This window comes from Ctenocephalides felis, unplaced genomic scaffold, assembly GCF_003426905.1.
Source record: "Ctenocephalides felis isolate EL2017-DRISC unplaced genomic scaffold, ASM342690v1 CF-g0.4_SCAFFOLD_01492, whole genome shotgun sequence".
Lineage (NCBI taxonomy): Eukaryota > Metazoa > Arthropoda > Insecta > Siphonaptera > Pulicidae > Ctenocephalides > Ctenocephalides felis.
This window is the reverse complement of record NW_020537646.1, coordinates 52,239,170-52,262,453: the sequence shown is the minus strand read 5'-3', so window position 1 is coordinate 52,262,453 and position 23,284 is coordinate 52,239,170. Positions and strand designations below refer to the sequence as shown.

The window sequence follows — 23,284 nt, the reverse complement described above, 5'->3', positions numbered from 1 at the left end:
AAAAGAAAACTACGAAAAATTTGGCAAAATACCAGATCACCCGAAGCCAAACAAAAATTCAACAGAGCTGGCAGGAATCTCAAAACATTCATACTGAATTAAAAAATGATTCTTTTAAAAATTATCTGCATAATCTTTCAGGAAGCAGTGATATAAATTATTCTCTCTGGAGAGCGATGAAAAAAACTAAAACGACCCACTATACTTATTCCACCATTAATAAAATCAGATGGTTCTTGGGCAAGAAGTCCTAAAGGAAAAACTGATGAATTTTTCCGAACATTTACGCCTCACTTTTCAGTCCTACCCGAGTACATGCGATCCAAATAATACTACGTTTATCTACGAGTTTCTACAGTACACGCCGTCGACTGTAACCCAACCTGTTAAACGTTCACAGTAAATGAAGTAAAGCAACAAATCTTGAAAGCAATTGCAAGAAAATCTCCAGGGCCAGATAAAATTTCTATCACAATGTTGAAAAAATTATCCGATAAAGCTATCAGAATGATTACTAGAATTTTCAACTCAATGCTGAGGCTAAAAACCTTTACCCGGGCATGGAAAATAGCAAAAATCATTTTGATTACTAAATCAGGAAAGGATCCTCATCACGTTCATCTTACAGGCCGATCAGTTTGCTGCCTTGTGTTCAAAACTGTCTGAAAAACTGATCCTTTGGCAAATCAAAGTTATCCTGCAAAATCAGAATCTAATTCCAAACCACCAATTTGGGTTCCGCGACAAACATTTTACTATAGAGCAAGTTTATAGAATTGTAAACATAATTAACAACGCACTACATAGAAAAGAGTGTTGTTCTGCAGCTTTCTTAGATCTCACGAAGGCATTTGACCAAGTCTGCCACACAGGCCTAATGTACAAAGTAAAAAGATGTCTTCCAGATACTTTATTTCTACTGATAAAATCCTATCTACAAGTTAGAAAATTATTCGTCAGTATAGCTAACACAGACTCAAATATCACTAATATAAATTCTAAGGTGCCTCAAAGGAGCGTCCTCGCACCTACATTATTCTTAATTTATACAGCAGATTTTCCAATCTCTACGGACACAAGTGTAGCCACATTTGCTGATGATACGTGTATTATTGCCGTAAACAAAGATCCGTTGACAGCATCATGCAATCTTCAGCAACATCTCAACAAAGCTGAAAAATGGTTTTCACTGTGTCGAATAGAAGTCGACAGCACAAAATCGGTCCATGTAACATTCACACTATGCAATCAAACATACCCTGCAGTTGAACTTAACAATACAGTTATCCCAAGGAGTCGGTGAAATACCTTGGCATCCACCTGAACAGGAAATTAAATTGGAAAATACATATAATTAATAAAAGACAGCAAATAGATCAAATCTCTAAAAAAAATTACTGGCTACTAAATAAAAATTCTGAACGGTACTCAAGCCCATATGGACCTGCGATCTCCAACTTTGGGGTACAGCAAAAAAGAGCAATCTAAACATCATTCAACGTGCTCAAAGCAAAATCCTGAGGCAAATATTAAACGCTCCTCGCTACACCCCTTCATGGATCGTCCATCAAGATAATTTTCACAATAAAGAAACAAACTTCAGTGGTTGCTTTTAAATATAAAAAAAGGATTGACGTACATCTCAATAAATTGGCCAGCAGAGTTTATCTGGATGATCAGCCCACCAGATTGAAAAGAAAGTTGCCACAAGACCTCATCTAGTCCAGTTAAACCTAATTACTATTTTAACTTCCCGTAGGGTAAGTTATAGTAATCGCAAAAAAATCGAAAATAAAAATTTTTATATATCTTTACGTTTCAGAGGTTTCTGAACATTTTGGCATACCTTAGAAAAAATGGATGTATGTGTGTGTGTGTGTGTGTGTGTGTGTGTGTGTATGTATGTATGTATGTGCGTGTGTGTATGTATGTGCGGATACAAATTTTCGTCGACGATTTCGGGAACACGGATCAACCGATTTGAATAATTTAAAAAACATTCGATTCGTATTGATAAGGAGACGTGCTGATTAGTTTTTGGCGAAGGCAGGTCTAGCCGTTCCGAAGATACGGGGCAAAAAGTGCCGAAAACGGTAACTCAGTTTTTGAAAGAACGGAGCGTCCGATTTGAATAATTCAAAAAACATTTCACTTGTATTAACAAGGTGAATAACTGATCACATTTTCATGAAGGCAGGTCTCGCGGTTTCGAAGATATGGAGCAAAAAGTAAAAAAATGAGCCATTTGGCGGTCAAAAATGATCATTAGACATATATGCACATCAAATTATCAGATATTTTATAGAGATTTTAACAATAAGTATACATTTTGTTAACATTCCTATGGGTTCCGTACCAATGCTTATGCGTTAGACAGCGACGCGACGCTTACGCGTTATATTTTGTCCCTATGCAGTTAAAGCAGTACGATTGCTTTAAAAAAAAAGTTCAGATCTTCCACAATATATCAAAATGAAGAAAAAAAAATTTTCTTGTCAAAAAAAAAAAATTAAAAAAAAAATAATTTTTTTTTTTTTTTTTTTTTTTTTTTTTTTTCCAAAAAAAAGTAATTTTTTGTCGAATTTATAGTTTCTCAAAAATCTTATTTTTTCAAAGTAATTTTTTTTCAAAAATGTTAATCGTTTTTAAAAAAATAATAATTTTTGGTACGGGAAGTTCCAGCAATTTGCCTTAAGGCACGATGCCTTAATTGCCTTAAGACAGAATTCCACTTACAGCTAGTTTTGTTATATTTGATTGTTTGTTTTTCTTATCATTTTCTTCTTTTTAACTTCACGTAGAGCAAGTTATAGTAATCGCAAAAAAATCAAAAATGAAAATTTTATTTATCTTTACGTTTCAAAGGTTTCTGAATATTTTGGCATAACTTAGAAAAAGTGGATGTATGTATGTGTGTATGTGTGTGTGTGCGTGTGTGTGTGCGGATACAGATTTTCGTCGACGATTTTGTGATCACCGATCAACCGATTTAAATAATTAAAAAAACATTCGGTTTTGTACTGATAAGCAGACGTGCTGATTAGTTTTTGGTGGAGGCAGGTCTAGCCGTTAAAAAGGGTAACACGGTTTTTTAGGAGAACGGAGCGTCAGATTTTAAAAATTCAAAAAACATTTACTTGTATTAATAAGATGAAGAACTGATCAAGTTTTCATGAAGGCAGGTCTAGCGGTTTCGGAGATCTAGTGATAAAAGTAAAAAAAAATGCCATTTGGCGGTTAAAAATGATCATTAGACATATGCACATCAAATTATTAGATATTTTATAGAGATTTTAACAATAAGTATATTTTTTTTACATTCCTATGGGTTCCGTACCAATATTCATCCGTTGGACGGCGACGCGGCTCGAACGCGCTTAGATATTTCATCTCTATGCAGTAAAAGCAGTACGATTGCTTTGAAAAAAGTTCAGAATTTCCAAAATATTTCAGAATAAACTTTTCTTTAAAAAGTCTTTTTTTTTCAAAAAAAAGGAAATTTTTGTCAAAAATTTATAGTTTCTCAAAAATCTATTTATTTCAGAGTAATTTTTTTTCAAAAATGTCAATCCTTTTTAAAAAAAATAATTTCTGGTACGAGAAGCACCAGCAATTTGCCTTAAGGCACCATGCCATGCGCCCCACTAGTTTCTTTATTCTTTTTTAACTTCCCGTAGGGTAAGTTATTCTAATCGTCCAAAAATCGAAATTGAAAATTTTTGCATTTTTCCACGTTTTGAAGGTTTCTGAACATTTTGGCATACCTCAGAAAAGATGAATGTGTGTGTGTATGTGTGACCGCATTTTTTCGTTCACGTTTTCGGGCGCACGGAGCAACCGATTTGAATGGTTCAAAAAACATTCAATTCATATTGATAGGGAGATGTTCTGATTAGTTTTAGGCAAAGTCAGGTCCAGCAGTTACGGAGATAAAGAGCAAAGAGTGCAGGAAATAGAAATCGAGTTTTTGAGAGAACGGTGCATACGATTTGAATGATCTAAAAAACATTCAATTAGTAATGATTGGGGGAAGTGGTTATTAGTTTTTGGCAAAGGCAGACTCAGCCATTTCGAAGGAATAGAGCTAAATGTGCAAAAATGTTTTTGTCAGAACTAAGCGTCCGATTTAACTGCTTTAAAGAACTTTCTGTTTGCTTTCACAAAATAATTGAATTTGAAAAAAAAATTGTTTCAAAAATTTTTTTTCAATTTTTTTTCAAAAATTTTTATTTTTTGTATATCGAAAATAATTAAGATTTTATTTTTAATTCTGACTAAAGTTCTAATATACTTTGAATAAATAATTTCAACTTTGCAATTCAGTTTATATAATTCTTATAAATATTAGACAATGTTACAATATTTATAGTAATCTATTTGAAAACATTCAATATTCCTCGAACATTTCATTACGGTACGGAAAGTTCCAGCAATTTGCCTTAAAGCACGATGCCATACACCCCACTAGTTTTTTTAATATGTGTTATGTATACCTAGTAGACAAGCCGCTGGATGTTGCTACTATCTTCTAGTTAATATTGTAAGATATTTATTGTTAGCAATCTCTGCTTAATGTTAATGTTCATGTAAAACAGATTGCAAAATAAATTAAATAAAGAAAATACTTTAAGTAAATATATTTTGGCCCATTTTTTGCGAATAAAAATGAACTAGTTGTAAGTGGCATTTTACCTTAAAGCAAGTTGCATAAAATTCTCGACATGTATAAATAATACACTTAAACAATGAAAAATCAATATAATAATTTATGAATGATTTATAAGTATAACGATATATATATATATATATATATATATATATATATATATATATATATACAGTAGATTAGTATGACGCCGGATATATTGACAACCGCTTAATATGACGTAATCGCACTAGGAATTTGGTTTCCATATAAAATTCCTTAAAAAAACAGCTGTCTAGTCGGATATATTGACCTCGCTTACATTGACATGTCGCTTATAATGACCCATTTTTGCAAAAAAAAATATGTCCAATTATAATGACCGACATGATTTTACATGATGTGGCCAAGTCTACGAGAGCAATTGCTATGTATTTTGTGCACAATAGCACCAGGGGCTGTTTTTACAATAAAATTATGCAAAGAAATCAATCAAAAATTACTGATTACTTACATTAAAAAAACACATTTGTATGTTTATGGGTAGGGTAGACTAATTATTAATGGCCCTACCACGGATATCTCATAAACAAATAAAATTAGATTTTTTTTAACAATTATATTTGATAGTAGAGGGCTAAAAATGTATAAATTTATAACCAGCCATCACCTTTATTCTTATGACTTTGCTATCAGAAGATAAGCGGCACATAACTGCAATAAAAACGACCAGCTGAACCGTTACTTTGGCATAGGTGTAAGCAATAAAATAGTGAAGTTTAAAAAAAAGCAATTTTACAAGAGATTAATTGAATAAATTGTTATTCCGGCTCTTCTGATAAATATTTCTGACCAATAGCAGATCAATGTAATATACTGTGTTGTCTTTGTAACAAATGTACCCACAGAATTAATATTTTGCATTGGTTCAATAATGTAGCATGAAATGCCTTTAAAATTTAATAAAATAAATTGCAATGCAATAAAATGAATTGTATGTGAAGTAAAATGGGTCAGACACCAAATGTTTAAAAAATAGTAAAAAATATAATATTTATATAATTAGGAATTATGTACGTATGTATGTAAGTTTTTCTGAACATAGTTCGATAGATGCTTCTTTGATGTATGTTATGTGTTGTTCATTGGGTTTAGACAGTATAATTACCGTAAGTCAAATTGGACCGTTGTGCCAGCGCCCTACCCTATGTCAATTTTATTTTATATTAAATTTTAATGTGTCATTTTTATTTTTAATTAAAACGTTTGTATAGGTAGTTTGAATTACTGAAACATGTAACATATTTGCATATTAAAAAGTTTTTCTCCAGTATGCTTTTAATGACGACCGGTTAGTATGACGAGATTTCGGCGTCCCTTCGATGTCATATTAAGCGGATTCTACTGTATATATATATATATATATATATATATATATATATATATATGAATAATCAATTACAAAGAAGATAGGCCTGGCCGATCTTTGTGCAAAACTAATCAGCATGATTTTTAAATAATATATTTCGAATATTTTTTGAATTTTCAAGATAGATTCAGAATTTTTAGCTAAAACGCAGACGAAAAATTTTGCACTCTGGCAAGAGCCAATAAGGTTTCATCGAATGATTTTTAATTTTTTTAAAATGACTCAGCCCTTTCTGAAAAAAACATTGATAAGAGGTCTATCATTAACAAATGTTAAAAAAGCTGCTAATTTTTATTCTTTGGTAGATTTTTAAAATTAAACGACTTGTCACACGATCGTATTGGTATGTTTTGTAAGACCATTATATTTATCGTCAAAAAAATTCCAGTCGCGCAATTTTATAATACAAAGATGAAATACGTATGCAAGTACTGCAACCCAATATTAAATGAACATGTGTCATTGACTTACCTTCCTTGACCACCATCGCATGTTCCCTCCTTGGATACTTGAAAACCGTCAGGATTCATTGAAGGCATAATGTGAATTCTAGTATTGTCCAACAACCAACGAATATACGAATCAGTTTGGTAACTGGTCACAAAATACTAAAAATATAAAGTTTAATTATCAAATTTAATTAGCACAACCGTTAACTTGTAATTTATTTTATACTAAAAAAAATTTAGACTTAGAAATTACGAATGAATTACGATGAATCATAACATAATGCAAATTTTATAATACTATTAACCAATGCTTAATAAAAACAAAAATATATAAAGGATATGTTGCACCAATTGCAGTTTCTGGATTTTTTAATATGTTTATAAAAAAATATATAGCATGATGAGATTGTCAAATTTGTAATTTTAACTAATACACTTCTGTATCTTCTGTATGAATTTTGGATATGTTCAGATTGGTGTGAATCTTGGAATTTATGTCTTAATGAAAAGCAGTTTGTTCGGGTTAATAATATGATGCGGTAGTGTATTTTCTTGGCTAATAGATAATTAAGCCAGGGACTTCAATGCATTTTTCTTTCAAAAATATTAATTCAATATAATGCAGCCAAAATAAACCTGGCATAAATTTCGGATATTCATTTAACTCATCTTCAATGCGACATAAACAAATAACTTAATGATGAAGTATGCATGCAAGATGTAGATAGTTTGATAGTTAATAGATAATTCAATAGTAGTTCGTAAATGTAAATTATAACTTTTATTTAATAACTGAATCAGATAGCATAGCTGAGTATAAGAATTGACGAAGTTACCTCAATTAAATGAAGCAATAATTCTCGTCCTACAGGCTCATTTCCGTGTATGTTTCCGATGTATTTTATGTCTGGTTTCCCCAACATATGCTCGTAGGGCGAAGATGATACCACAAGCACCCACAAATCTCTACCTAATAAATAATTTCAATTTATCTTTATTTATTTATTTATATAATAAACATATAGTGGAGTATCGAGTACGTTAATTGCTAGCATTGAATCACAAGCTAACAAAATTTTCAAATTCTATACACCATGCCATTCACATGTCTTATTACAAAAAACAAAACTAGTAGTATATTACACTAAAGAAAATTCTTAAAACTTCTCAATGTTTAAGTAATTATTATACAACATATCAATCAACAAACTAAATTGCCGAAGATATTCATTTAATTCTTGACTGATACATAGCACACGCAGAGTTACCTTTATTAAAATATTGTGTTCATTTCATTTGAAGGATGGCGTCTTTTCGAAACGTAAACGATGATTAGCGTCTTTCCGAAACTTAAAAGCTAACGCACAGACCACAAAACAAACTAATTTAAAAATATAATTTAGAAGAAAGAAAAAAGAAAATTATAAATGTGCACTATCTAATAAATTATTATTATTAATTTATAAATAGTTTATGATATTATTTTAAATCAAATTACAAGAATATAAAAGAAAAACGCAATAAAACCTTGCACTGATTTCCCAATAGAATAAAGCGCTGTCAAATTTGGATACCGTGCGGTGGTAGCCCTCAGAAACATCGTCATTTGCTCATGATTATGATATGCAAAATCTAGAGAACGATCGTCATATTCAGACCACGGTTCGTATTTCCTGGCTTCTTCTGCGCCCATGTCCAGAACATCATCTCCAACGCCAGCCGGCATATGATGACTGTGCGCTATGATTAACGCCGTAGCCATTATTAGCAGATTCTTTATCAGAACCATGTCAAATATTCCTAAAATAAAATATTTATATATATATATATATATATATGTATATATATATATATATATATATATATATGAGTAAGTTCTTGTGGGGCGATACATCAAAAAATAAAAAGCAAAGATTTATAAATTAATCTTTAATTCCAAACGGTTCAACATTCAATTTAATGTCATCATCAGTGGATCTAAAAACAGTATAAAAAATTAGTATAACTAGGTAATTATAATATATGTGGATTGGTATAGAAACTATAAATATAAGAGAAAAATTAACAAAACAGCAACACTTAACAACAAACAAATTATAAATGATAGGAAAGGTAATAGAAACTAGATATTAAATAGATAAAAAAGAAAAAAAGAAAAAAAGAAAAAGAATATATGAATAAATATATAAGTACGCATATACACATATACATATAAACCTACGCAAACATATATATATATATATATATATACATACATACACATATACATACATATGTACATATACATATCATATATATCCCTTAGGGAGAAGCCAAACTCCTACCGGGCGCGTCCCCAGGTGGCGGATAGGGGGTATCCTAACCGATCGTAAGATCGGCGGATTGGGGCGAAATAAAATAGCCCTCGCGGACCAAATATGACATCGGAGCTGAGGAGTAACAGCCACCGTCCGTGTATCGCGGAAAAAATTAAAAACTCCCTTTTGGTTGGTCACACCATCTAACCTAGGGTCACATACGGAAGCGGATGAGGGGACACTGCTCGAAAGAGATGTGTGGATGATCCATATAGCGCACCGTACGTGGAAACTCCCGGCATCAACGTGCCGCACCCACGGGAGCAAGAGGATGCCAATGAAGGAAGAAGGCGCACGGCCGGAGCGGATGTTTCTTTTCCCACACCAATGGTCACAAGCTCTTACAGTAATGGAGGTAGCTGTAGGGGTGATCACCCCTCGACTTCCCAAAGCACCGCGTTCGGAGACGACCTTTTGCTCTGGAGGACTATTTAAATAGCATGGATAACTATGAAAACCCAAAAAAACAAGAGACAGGTGACGTAATTATGGACGTCGAGCACGATGCGGCAAAAGCCGCTATAGTAAAAGGAGGCAAGAAGGTTCCCGGTAATCTTTACCGTGACAGAGTAAACTCTGCACCATCGACTAGATGTCGTCAAACGCCGATGGAGAGACTTGGCTCCAAAATTGACGAGCTAGCGGAGTATGTGAAAGATAGGAACAATGTTCACAGCAGAATAAAGGAGCTAATTAGGTCGATTGATACAGCATATAGCCTGGCATTGAAAGAATATACGGCAACCCCCAAAGCTCTCGCAATGACAGTGCAAACTACACAGACCTCTCCCGAGAAAACTATTAAACCGGGTGTAACTCAGACGCCAACTCCTAAGACCCAGGAGCAAAACACAAACAAAAGGTTGCTATCTTCACTTAGTCCCACCTCTGACGCGGAAACACATCCGCCTAAAAAATCGGCTGTAGAAAAAAACTGGACGAAAGTGGTTCGAAAAAGTTCGAAGAAGAAAGGAGCCCGAGATCCGAAAGAAACCTTGGAGGAAACCGAGAGACCGAAAACGGAAAAAATCGGAACAAATGATAGTGCTAAGCACAGAAACAACCATCATAGGACAACTCGGAGGAAACATAGAACCAAGGCTGTTCTGGTTCAACCAGCTGAAGGACGAACGTACGCTGACATCCTTAAGGGGATCAAGGAAAAAGTAAACCCGACAGAGACTGGCGTGGACATAAAGTCCATCAAACAGACAAGAAATGGAGGCGTATTACTGGAAATGAGTCCCAAGTCCGAAGATAATGCAGCCTTTACAGCTGCGATAAGGGCAGCAACTGAAAACATAGGAACAGTGAAATCACTGACGCCGCTGACGACGATAGAGATTCTTGACCTTGATGGTGTCTCTACCGAAAATGAAGTTAGCAAAGCACTCATTCGGGACTTTACGACAAAACTGGAAATACGACGAGTGAACTTGACCAAAGTCACATCAAGAGGACAACGAGCGGCCTTCTGTGAGATAGACGAGGCTAATGCAATCAAAGCCCTAAATGGGGCCCGCATAAGAATTGGGTGGGTTAACTGTCGCATTCGCCCAGTTGTTAAAGTGGCCCGCTGCTTTAGATGCCTCGGTTTCGGACACCAAACGCATAAATGCGGGGGACCAGACAGAAGCAAGTGTTGCTACAAATGCGGCGGGGAAAATCACAAGTCTGTAGACTGCGCGGAAAAACCAAAATGCTTTCTATGTACAGTAGACAAAGAAGATCGAAACAGCGGGAGCCATGTCGCCGGATCCGGTACCTGTAAAGCATTTCGTGTAGCACTTGCCGAAGCCACGAGAGAACAGAAATGACGCGATTTCTACAAGGTAACCTGAACAGATGTGCCTTGGCGCAGAATCTACTGCGCCAACGTATCTTTGAAGATAGGATCGATATCTGCCTTATCTGCGAGCAATATATGAATATTCAGAATAAATCATGGTTCGCAGATAAATCTGGCACGGCAGCAATATGGATCACAAACTCAAAGAAGATCACCGTCAATGACAACGGAAGCGGCGAGGGTTTCGTCTGGATCAAGACTCCCACGACCTACTGTGTAAGCGTCTACCTCTCACCAAATGAAGGGATCAGCGTATTTCGCCAGAAAATGGCAAGCATAGAAGACACTCTCGGCAAATTTGACGGAGAAGTCATTGTAGCTGGTGATTTCAACGCGAAATCGGCAGAATGGGGCGCCGAATACTCGGACACTAGAGGAAATAACGTGGCAGACTTTGCTGCAAGATTAGACCTCACTGTGTTAAATACTGGGAGTATTACAACCTTTAGAAGACCAGGGTATCAGGAATCTATTCTCGACATTACGTTTGCCACTCCAAGGACGGCGAACATGATTGGAGACTGGACTGTATCTGAAGAGTATAGTGGCAGTGATCATCAACATGTGACATTTAGTATTGGATCCGATCCCACTCGGCAAAGCAACTTTTGCAAACGAAGGTGGAATGCCAAGAAGCTTGACCAGGAAGCGTTGCGAACAAAACGCACCTACTCTTCAAGCTGATCCAAAACTAAGTACTCGCAGAGAAGCGGAAGAAACGGTTTTTAAAACTATGAACGCTATTGTCACCTCATGTAACGCCTCTATGCCACGACCAAAAAATCAGGGTGTGCACTGTCCAGCATATTGGTGGTCATCAGAGATAGCAGAACTACGGAAAAGATGCCACGCATTACGTCGCCGCGCCACAAGAGCTGCAAAACGCTCCCCCTACCAAGATTTGTATACAAACGAGTACAAACAGGCAAAAAAGAGCCTAAATAAAGCCATAAAATCAGCTAAAGCCGGATTGTGGAAGGAAATCTGCAATGACCTTGACAAAGATCTCTGGGGCAAAGCCTATCAAATCGTTACAAAACGAAATCTCCTGCTCTGATGAATTCCATCGTAGCGGAACTATTCCCTAAACATCCGCCACGGAAAAGGAGACAATACGTGGAAAACAGTGAAACTACGCCCTTCACTGTCAAGGAACTCCAAGATGCGGCAAAAACCATAAAAACTGGCAAAGCACCAGGCCCTGATGGCATCCCAGCCTCAGCGATCAAAGTTGTAGCCTTGGAATTTCCGTATATTCTTCTGAACGCCTACAATGCCTGTCTGGCGACCGGCACCTTTCCTACGGTCTGGAAGCGGCAAAGATTGGTCCTAATAGACAAAGGTAAGGAAACCCCTGTAACGCCATCGTCGTTTCGACCACTCTGCATGTTAGACATCGCCGGCAAACTGCTTGAGAAACTAATTCAATGCAGACTGCGCAACGACATTGAATGCGCCGGAGGTTTTGCTAAGAACCAACACGGATTTCAAAAAGGACGATCGACGATCGGCGCGATTCGGAAGGTAACGGAAACAGCAAGAGAAGCATGTGTGTCTCCTTCTCACATTCGACGTTAAAAACGCGTTTAACAGTGCGAATTGGGAGGATATTTTACACGACTACCTCGATGGGAGAAAGTTAATAGTGGAAACGACGGAAGGTCATCAAGAACACGAGGTTACAGCTGGGGTACCTCAAGGCTCAATCTTAGGAGCCGATTTGTGGAACGCTGTCTACGACGAGCTCCTGGAGATTCCCTTGCCGAAGCAGGTGGAACTCACGGGCTTTGCGGACGACGTCGCAGCCACAATCGTAGTGGACAGCATTGAGGAAGCTGAACTACTCGTTCGAGAGACCGTCGACACCATAGAGACCTGGCTTGAGAAACACCACCTAAAACTCGCGAAACAAAAAACGGAGATGGTTGTCTTGACCCGACAAAAATGGTTTCCAAAACCATTCACCGTAGACATAGGAGAGACAACTTTGACGTCGACAAGGGCCTTGCGCTACCTGGGAGTAGTGATAGATGAGAAGCTATCCTTCCGTGAGCATCTCGATAGTGCATGCATAAAAGCTAGCAAGACGGTATTCAACTTGTCAAGGATTATGGCTAACTGCATGGGACCACAAACCCGAAAACGACGAGTCCTGCTTGAGGTAGTCCATTCTGTACTGCTTTACGGAGCAGAGATATGGGCGGATATCCTCAAGCAAAAGACTTATCGGCGCAAAATAGCGGCAGTGCAAAGACGAGGAGCTCTGAGAGTTACCTGTGCCTATCGCACGGTCTCAGAAGCAGCCGTGCTGGTAATAGCAGGAGCCACACCGATTGACTTGCTAGCTTTCGAGAGAGTGAAACTCTACGACGCTAAATTAGGTGGCGACGATTCCAGAGAAACAAGGTCGAGAATTAAAAATGAAACGATACAAGAGTGGCAAAATCGGTGGACGTCAGGAGAGACGGGCAGATGGACGGCGCGTCTGATTCCGGACATTAGCGTCTGGCTCTCTCGACAATACGGAGACACAGATTTCTTTCTAATCCAGCTACTGACAGGACATGGACAGTTCAATGCCTATCTTTTTAAGATGGGACTGCATAGCACGCCAATGTGCAAATACTGTCCAAATAAAATAGACGACGCTGAGCACACGTTCTTTGAATGTGCTAGGTGGAAGGATTATCGAAACAACGCCGAGCACATTATAGGCACCAGGCTTACCCCCTCAAGTCTTGTGACCTACATGATGAAACAAGAAGAAAACTGGTCAGCTGTAGCAGTTTATGCACAGCATCTTTTGAAGGCTAACACCGGAGAAAGGGACCAATAGTCGTAAACAGGCGTCGCAAGGCGCAGCACGGACTGGACTGATGTAATGCTAACGCGGTTCCAATCCAGTCCTCCCCGTACCATCTGCGGGGAGAGGGGAGAGGAGTGTTTTTTTTAGTGGGTAAAAATCTCCACACGGCCGTCCATCTTTGTCTGCTGTAGGATGGACAGCGGAGTATCAACGATGGCGGTGTCTTATGAAGATTTTTTTTCGCACCACTATAAAAAAAAAAAAAAAAAAGAAAAAACATATCATATATATACAGCGGTGTAGTGCTAATATTTTTTTGCCGGAACGCTAAAATTTAAAAACCGGCTTATAAACCGGTTCAAAAATCGGTTCTCATGTTTGTTCCGGTTCCGAAGAAACAAAAATTACTACAAAACCCATTTTGTGCACATACTCGTATATGTAAAAATAAAAATTAGTTGAATTATAATTTATAAAATTCGCTTAATAATTCATTTTCTGTATGTAGCAATTTTTAAAAAAAAACTTTTGCCAAAACGCGTTCCGGCCCAAAAATAATTGCCGGAACGACGTTCCGGCGCGTTCCGGTTCGACAACACCACTGTATATATATACATCTACACATATATACATATACACATATACATATATGCAACGTTCATGCATATTCACAAGGACGTACATATACATGTATAAACATACATAAACTCATACCTATCTATGTAAATACAGCTATATACGTACACATATACATATACGCATACACATACATATATGTATATACATACGTACATACATGCTCACACATATATATATATATATATATATATATATATATATATATATATTATATATATATATATATGCATAAATATACATATACACATACATACATGCACATATATGCATATATATTATATATATATATATATATATATATATATATACATGTATACCTATATGTACACATACACAAATACATACATACACATATGCATATGTACATACATATAAACATATACAAATATATATATATATATATATATATATATATATATATATATATACATAAATATATACATACATATATACATATACATAAACCCGTATATATGTAAAGCATACAAAATATTTATGAAAATGGAGAATACATACAAAATAACATTAGACTTACATTAACGTTGGTAGGTTACATCTAAAGATGTGTACAAAACACCAGAAATTAGCACTAACATTTATACAACTAACTTGTCAACACTATGAATTTTTATCATTTTTTGCAAGATGTAAAAAGAAAAATGATAGTTTTATTTGAATAAAAATGTGAGTAAAGAAGTTAAGTAATTTCTGCCACGACTTGTGTAATGTACAAGCTCCGAGGCTTAAGTGAACGAGCACATGTTGGAGAGATTTTTAAGGGTCATTCAAAAATTTGCCGCGCGTGGGTAGGTAAAGACGGTCGAAGTTGAACTGGTAATGTTAGGCTAGGTTTGTATGGTCCGAATTAGTTTTGTTCAGGGGAGAAAAATTTGGTAACATTATTTAGTATTACTAAGTAGTTATACTAATACCTGAAATATATAAAATAAAGATTTTTAAAAAGTCATTAAAAATTTACTATGCGTGGGTAGGTAAAGATCGTGTTTCATGGCCGAGGTTGAACTAGTAGTGTTGGCAAGGTTTGTATGGTCAGAAATAGTTATGTTCAGAGAAGATAAATTTGGAAACAATATTTAGTATTACTTGGTAGTTTTCGCAGAGTAAGGAGGTATCACATCTTTTGTTTATAGCCTGTTTACTTAATGCTATTAAACTAGATTCTGCAAAACGTCTTTGAATGGTGTTCCGTTCGTGGTAGAGAATACGCGCATTATAAAAGTTGAAAGAGTGTTTGAAATTTTTGATGTGATCTGTTATCATATTTTAATTTTGGTTGGGGTTTTTCGAATTATTGTCGTGTTGTTTGAGTCTTTTTATCAAATTTTGTTCGGTTTCACCTATGTACGTAGAGGCAATCATTGCAATTTAGTAGACAATATTGGACGTACGTTCTATACTAGTGGGTGATTTTAGGTTTGTGTAGAGGGATTCAAGAGTAAGATCTATGTTGCAAGTTAATCTGATGTCTACCTTATGAAAAAGTTTTTTCCATACTGGGAAAAGTTCTTTTATGTATGGTAGACAAACGTTGCCGATAAATTATTGTTTTTGGAGCTTTTAATTAAGGAATTAGGTTCATCTTAACCTCAAGTTCAAAAGTGAAAATAATTCAGGAGGCAATCATTGCAATTTAGTAGACAATATTGGACGTACGTTCTATACTAGTGGGTGATTTTAGGTTTGTGTAGAGGGATTCAAGAGTAAGATCTATGTTGCAAGTTAATCTGATGTCTACCTTATGAAAAAGTTTTTTCCACACTGGGAAAAGTTCTTTTATGTATGGTAGACAAACGTTGCCGATAAATTATTGTCTTTGGAGCTTTTAATTAAGGAATTAGGTTCATCTTAACCTCAAGTTCAAAAGTGAAAATAATTCAGGATTCGCCACCACCCGTTGGGGGGTTGTGATCCCTTAATAAATAAGTAGACATTGAGCCGTTTTATCGCTAGTAAATGTTTTTAATATTATAGAATATATTTAAAAAATATTTTTTAATGTAACCTTGCAATAAAATCTTTTTCAAACCCGTGGAAACCCTAAAACCCTTCAAACAACCTCTAAATTGAAAAAAAAACACTTAAACATAAATTTCTGTATGATATAATAAGAATTACGTATAAAGTAAATAGTTTTTTATGTTTTCTATCTTGATTATCAAATTTTTAACCCTTTTTAGACCCTTAAAAATAACCCCTTGATAAAAAATTTTTCGAAAAAATTATTTTGAAATTGAAAGAAAATTAAGAAAATCAAAATGATATGAATGTTATTTCAATTTCTCGAAAATAATTACCATATCCATGATTTGTTCAACTTTTAAAACTACCTTTGAATGAAAACAGTTCGATTACAAATTGAAAAATTATTTATTGAAACCATAAGTAATCTTAATTTATTTCAAACTGAAACAACATTTACTACTCAATGTCGGAGTTGCTGTTATTTAACTATAGCGATATAAAACTTTATTAATTTATTTAACACGTGTCGTGGACCTTTCAGCCATAAGATACTTTACTATAAGTACAAATCGCCTGCCAAAATTCGGTACCATGAAGATAGAGATACATTTCATGATCATCCGATCAATATAATAATACAAAATTTTTTGGTTATCGTATATGCTTCTTATTTGCATGATAGCTCACTCATTTTACACGCAAAAAACTTGTAACAGCACACATTTTGAAGCTTATGTTGAGCACTTTAATACCCAACTTCACCAAAATGCATAAGATGTAAAACCTCGCCACTAGATGGCTTTAAATACAACAATTAAATCTTGAACGAAATAAAAAACGACTTTGCTCTTTCAAATCTTGCTTAATTAATATTATTACTAGAGCACTTTTTCAAACACCGATTTATTTAGACTTTTATTGACATTATTTTGTTCATTACATGATTTTCGTTAAAATGTATATTTTAGAAGATATTTGCAAAAAAGCGAAGAAAAGCGCTAAAAATATATGAATCGTTAGTGGCCAGTAATGTAATAACACAATTGAAAAGGGGTGTCATTCCCCAGGGGTTGGTAGCGGAACCCGAATTGTTTTCACTTTTGATCTTGAGGGTAAGATAAACCTAATTCCAAAATTTCATGCAATTCGGAGCACAGTAAAAAAAATTCAGACCCAAAACGCTCCATTTACTGCACTAATAAGGTACACGTATTGGAAGATGCAGTCTTTTGAACGGTATAACAAATTCAGAAAGAATTTATATATAGCTTCAGCGGTAAAAGTACAATATTACCTTGGATTTACCATCCAAAATAATTGCTTCAATAATGTTGCCTATCAATAATAATTATAATATCTAAATTATATTTTTTGTAGTAATAATATAATATACATTATTATTTAAGTTCATATCTTAAGTGAATTAATTTGTCAAATCCTGTTCACATTTGCACTATTCAATTTACGATCAACTAACTAAATATTCCATATCCAATGCCAAACAAATGCAATGAAACTTCTAAATAATTTTTTTAATAAGTAAAGTAATTTTTTGTATTAGGAAATAATTCAATAAAGTAAGGCAAAATACGACATGTTTAAGTATAAAAAATTGATATGTCAGACTGAATTACATAATTGCATCTGCCCAACAATCATATAACATATTTGGCAATAATATTGTCATATAACATTTTGATAATAATATTGCGTAGGTTCAAAGAGAATTGAAAATGGCAGATGACAGTTCTCATTTATCAAACAGTTTTCAAGGTCAAACAATTACATGTTGTTTTTGCAATTTTTTTCATATATTTCTGCAATATTACTATATTTTTATAAACATTTCAATCCTAAAAATTTCCTTAACAAACTTCAAAAGGATTTATCACTTAACAACTTTCATACATTGTTGCAGAAGAATTTTAGATATAAGATATATATATATATATATATATATATATATATATATATATATATTGAAATGATATAAGGTTGTTGGTGGTAGGGTTTAAGTATGGGTTGGAGGTCCGTTTGTTGAAGATCCACAGTCCGGGATATTGGTTACTGTAGTAGCTTCTTTATGCGATATGGTAATAATGTCCGTCCAACCTTTCCTGATGCCTTGGGTCGAGCAGTAGGAATAATATTTGATCGACTGGTTTGATGCGAGTTCTCTTCAGATTAATGGGTCCTTTCAATAAGGTATTCGCTGGAAGAGACAAACTTCTGGTTCCAATAAAAATCCACTTATAATGTTTTACACTGTATTTATTGCTTTACTTCACAGACATAATCTCCACTTAGATTATTTAAGACTACTCTTAAGACATTATCACTTGGCTAGAGTCTTGACTAAGACTTCACTCGCTAGACTTCTGCCTAAGGCATCACTAGTTAATACAAATAATTCTGACTCTATATATTATGCATTGTACGTGTCAATTCTAGGAATGGCGTCTTCCGTGTTCATGTAAAGATCTTGGACTTTGAACAATAATTCATATTTTTATTAAAAGCACGTATGATCATGCTATTACAGAACACGCCACCCCTAAAGAATATTGTTAGTCCTCTAACAATTGAAAGAAAAAAAAAACAAAAAAATTACAATTTATTTGGGATTCCTTCCCTCTAAAGCAATTTATCGTCCTCGATAAATGAAAAATAGTAATCTATGGTACAATTGATTATAGCAAAAGAGAGAAAAATTTGGAAATTTGCAAAATATGAAAAAGTAAAAGTATAAAATTTTGTAGTATGTCTGCAATATAGTAATTAGATAACAATTCTGATGATAATATGAACAAAAATTAACATCAACTCTTTTTTTCTTTTTTTTTTTTAAAAAAAAATCTAATATTGTTGTAATACTTTGCTGCATATTGTGATTTTTAATAGTTCATTAAAATTATTTTGATTTAGTTTCAGCAGTTTGTTTAATTTCAAAAGTAGGATTTTGATAATACAGCAAAATATTACAAACAATAATTAGTTACATTATTCTTATTGGATATAGTAGGCAATCTGATAGCATATGAATTCGCATAGTTACATAATTTGTGTGTCTGATTTGTATGCACGGCATTAAAATGATTATGTATGCAAAATTTTGAATATCAAATAGGTCATATTTGATTTATATTACTTACACATCTATAAAACTTTCAAAAATGTATGTGATAGAAATAATCGTTTGAACCATTATCACTATCATTAATTAGTTTCGATAAAATAATAAAAACAGCTTTTCTATTTGCATAAGAATATTAACAAGGTGCAAGACCTCTCTTTCTTTTCACAAATTTAATATAATAAATTGTTTAATTTTGTATGATAATTTATCTATTTGATTCGAATTTAAAATATGATCAAAATACTCTGTCAGATTCAGTTCGATATTTTTAATAGGATGTTTAAAAATGCGCGCGCGATTATTTCTAACTGAACCTGTATGAGAATCATATATCAATCTTTGAAAATTTAAAAAAATAGCTTGCACACTTGTTGAAATTCTGATGCATTACATCTAGATAGAAATGGAAGATAGTGATAATTCGTCTTGTAATCTAATAATTGTGTTTCACATACTTTTACATTAATACATTTCTGTAGGCCCTCTTGATTTTAACTTTTATTTTCAAATTCTATTCTGAACATTCTATTTTACTAAAATATACAATATAAAAATATTAATTGGAAATTATAAATTTAGAATGTCAGTATTAATAAAAAATGAGTGGCCTTTCAATTTCTGAATATTTGATACAAATATATTATTATTATTTCTTTTTTTCTGTATTTTATTTCCATGTGAATTATTGATACTATGCATCAAATTACCTTTTTTTTATAGTGAATAAATAATTAAGGTGATAGAAATTATTTCAAAGAAATTTATTGGTTTTATTTTATCTACTTTGAACGCTCGAATTCATAGTTATTCATAATAGTCAATGAAAATAAAAATACAACTATGAAAATATTAATATGTCAAATAAACAAAAAATTACGATAAAATTATTCAAAATCAAAATTAAAATATCAAATTTCAATAGAATAAAAATATGACGCCAATTAATACTTCACAAAATTTTTAAATAATAATAAAATTTTGTAAAATACATCAAGATTCATAAAATTAACAAAGTTAAGACATCATAAGCAAAAATGTATTCCATGCCTTGTTAAAATTTGAAACCGATTGTTACATGATATTTCTTTACTCAAATTTCAAAATAGAAATATGATAAAGCTTGTTATGCTATTAACGCAAATAATCGAAATTACATTTAGTATGAGCAATTATAAAAAATTCAATTAGGAAAAATATTATTATCGTTAATTTACGCAATAGAAAATGAATTTACTCAATCACTTACTAATTTTCGAAATGAAATTTATTATACTTGTTCAATATAACGCCAATAAATTGAATTGAATTTGAAATCATTTCGTATCAATAATTCAAACATGGACTTTTTCTATTTTCCTATTTTTTTTTTCTAATTTATAATTCTTTTCTATGGGGATAGTTACATTGCTATAGTTGACATTAATTTAAATTTATCCCCTTCATTTCTGTAACATTCTGTAATGTGGGCAGTTGATTAAATTTATTATTGAAATTTGCATTTTCAAGTTCAATTATTTTCACACCAAACTTCAAAGTTCATTTAATGTAATATTCAAGATTAAAATTTCATTCTTATGTAATATTTTAAAATTATTTTTATACTCAACATTAATAGTTGGAATTTATTCTCATGCAATATTTAATATTATCAATATAATCGATGAGCATGCTTTGGTTCTAACAATGAAAATATTGAAATAAAATTTATTTGAAAGATTTGATTGACTCGTTCCCGCGGATTTATGAGTCTCTTATATGTCATCAAAATTACGTCAAATATATTTAAGATCTCGCGGTTTTCACTAACCTTACGAGTCTCCATTCGGGTTTTTCCTACCCTGATTAATTATTTATTTGTCAGATACCTATTGTTTCTTTTGAACAATTTAATATTAGGCTATCTGATATGAAGGATTGGCACTATCGCCTGAAAAGTGGCACAATGGCTACACTAAATCCTTTAGGCATTTCGCCTTTATACTGGCATTTAAAGCCACATTAAAAATCGCGACGTTATAAAAAGATCAACAGATGTAAATTTACTCTTGATAGGATACTCAAAGTCATTAACTAGAGTCACTAACTTTTCAATATTACTTTCTGAGTCTTTTATATTATTACTTGATGACTTTGTTACTAATCTTTACAATTATTTTATTTGAAATATTTCTGTTATGAAATTCGGACCTGGCAATGCTCGTAATTGTTTTTGTTAAAAATGCTTAGTTAACAATATTAGCTTGAACTTAACCTTGATGGTTACGTGAAGTCAACAAAATAATAGTGGTGTGAACAATAATCGAACTGCCCGTTGTTACAAAAATGTTACCCAAGTACAACCAAAATCCTAATACTTAAAAAATATTCAAATTGACAAATAAAATCTTAAAAAAAAAAAATTTGACGACTATGATCTTCTGGTCTGGATATGTTGAAGGATTGGTTTTTCTTACTTGGGGAGTGAGCCTTAGTCAAGAAGTCTGCGTCGATCTGCCTGCGTAGTTTATCTCGGTAATGCTGCCACCTTTGGTGCCTTTAGTTCCTCGTGCTAGTCCTGGTCTTGCTGCTTGCTGGATACTCCGTTTTAGTTTAATTACTCTGCAGCCTCTGGTTGCGAAGAAAACCGGATCCAGATTTCACCAAGCACAATTCACAAAACTAACACTTCACTACAAGGAAATCCACCGCTTGACACCATGAAATGATATGATGGTGTTGGTAGTATGGTTCGGGTATGGGTTGGAGGTCCGTTTGTTGAAGATCCACAGTCCGGGATATTGGTTACTGTAGTAGCTTCTTTATGCGATATGGTAATAATGTCCGTCCAACCTTTCCTGATGCCTTGGGTCGAGCAGTAGGAATAATATTTGATCGACTGGTTTGATGCGAGTTCTCTTCAGATTAATGGGTCCTTTCAATAAGGTATTCGCTGGAAGAGACAAACTTCTGGTTCCAATAAAAATCCACTTATAATGTTTTACACTGTATTTATTGCTTTACTTCACAGACATAATCTCCACTTAGATTATTTAAGACTACTCTTAAGACATTATCACTTGGCTAGAGTCTTGACTAAGACTTCACTCGCTAGACTTCTGCCTAAGGCATCACTAGTTAATACAAATAATTCTGACTCTATATATTATGCATTGTACGTGTCAATTCTAGGAATGGCGTCTTCCGTGTTCATGTAAAGATCTTGGACTTTGAACAATAATTCATATTTTTATTAAAAGCACGTATGATCATGCTATTACAGAACAATATATATATTGTAGAGTTTCGAACAAGAATCCAAAAATAATACAAAATAAAAAAACAAGAAAAGTTTTTAATAAACAATTTCTTTATTTAATTATTTGTTTACTGTCAACGTTTCGGAACTAGGTACGTTCCATCTTCAGGACATTTGTCAAGAAACATGATCTTGATGAGATTTAAGCAAACAATATGTTTAGGAATAGAAAATAGATTTTTCTTTAATAATAAATTAATTGTAACAAATAATAATGTACAGAAATATGATAATATGATCAAAATGAAAATGATAAAAATAAATGAGTGGATTATCAGAACAGGATATTAAAAATGATAGAAATTTTTTGAAAGTTATGGAAAATTTTTTTAAGAAAGGATTAATGATAAAATTGAATTAATTACCTGTATGTTTGAATATACGTTAGCACTTTTTCACTAAACAAGAATTTTTGACAAAAAATGAATTTGTGAGTTATTTTTCCGCCGAATAGTTAACTTTTGTAAATCAAAATTACTAAAAGTGTTGTCTTTTTTTTATTAAAATTATTATTTGAAAACAAATAATATTGTATTCGAATTGTTTTCAAATAATAATTTTTAGGAATAAGTGATAAATCCTTTTGAAGTTTGTTAAGGAAATTTTTAGGATTGAAATGTTTATAAAAATATAGTAATATTGCAGAAATATATGAAAAATTCATAATTTAGAATTTTCCTGTACCTATATTTTTAT

The 23,284-nt window shown here is 33.3% G+C and overlaps 2 protein-coding genes across 2 annotated transcripts in view; one reads left to right on the top strand and one right to left on the bottom strand.

Moving 5' to 3' along the window:
• The window catches only part of LOC113371376 (carboxypeptidase D), a gene marked incomplete in the record, with an annotated part of 130,049 nt that overhangs the window by 27,214 nt on the left and 79,551 nt on the right, over positions 1–23,284 (bottom strand). The window contains 3 exon segments of the mRNA XM_026612003.1: positions 6,546–6,682; positions 7,360–7,493; positions 8,051–8,323. Coding sequence (XP_026467788.1) covers positions 6,546–6,682; positions 7,360–7,493; positions 8,051–8,312 — 533 coding nt within the window.
• Positions 10,694–11,413, top strand: LOC113371374. The gene has a single exon (XM_026612002.1). It carries the CDS (start codon positions 10,694–10,696, stop codon positions 11,411–11,413), a length of 720 nt encoding a protein of 239 aa, XP_026467787.1.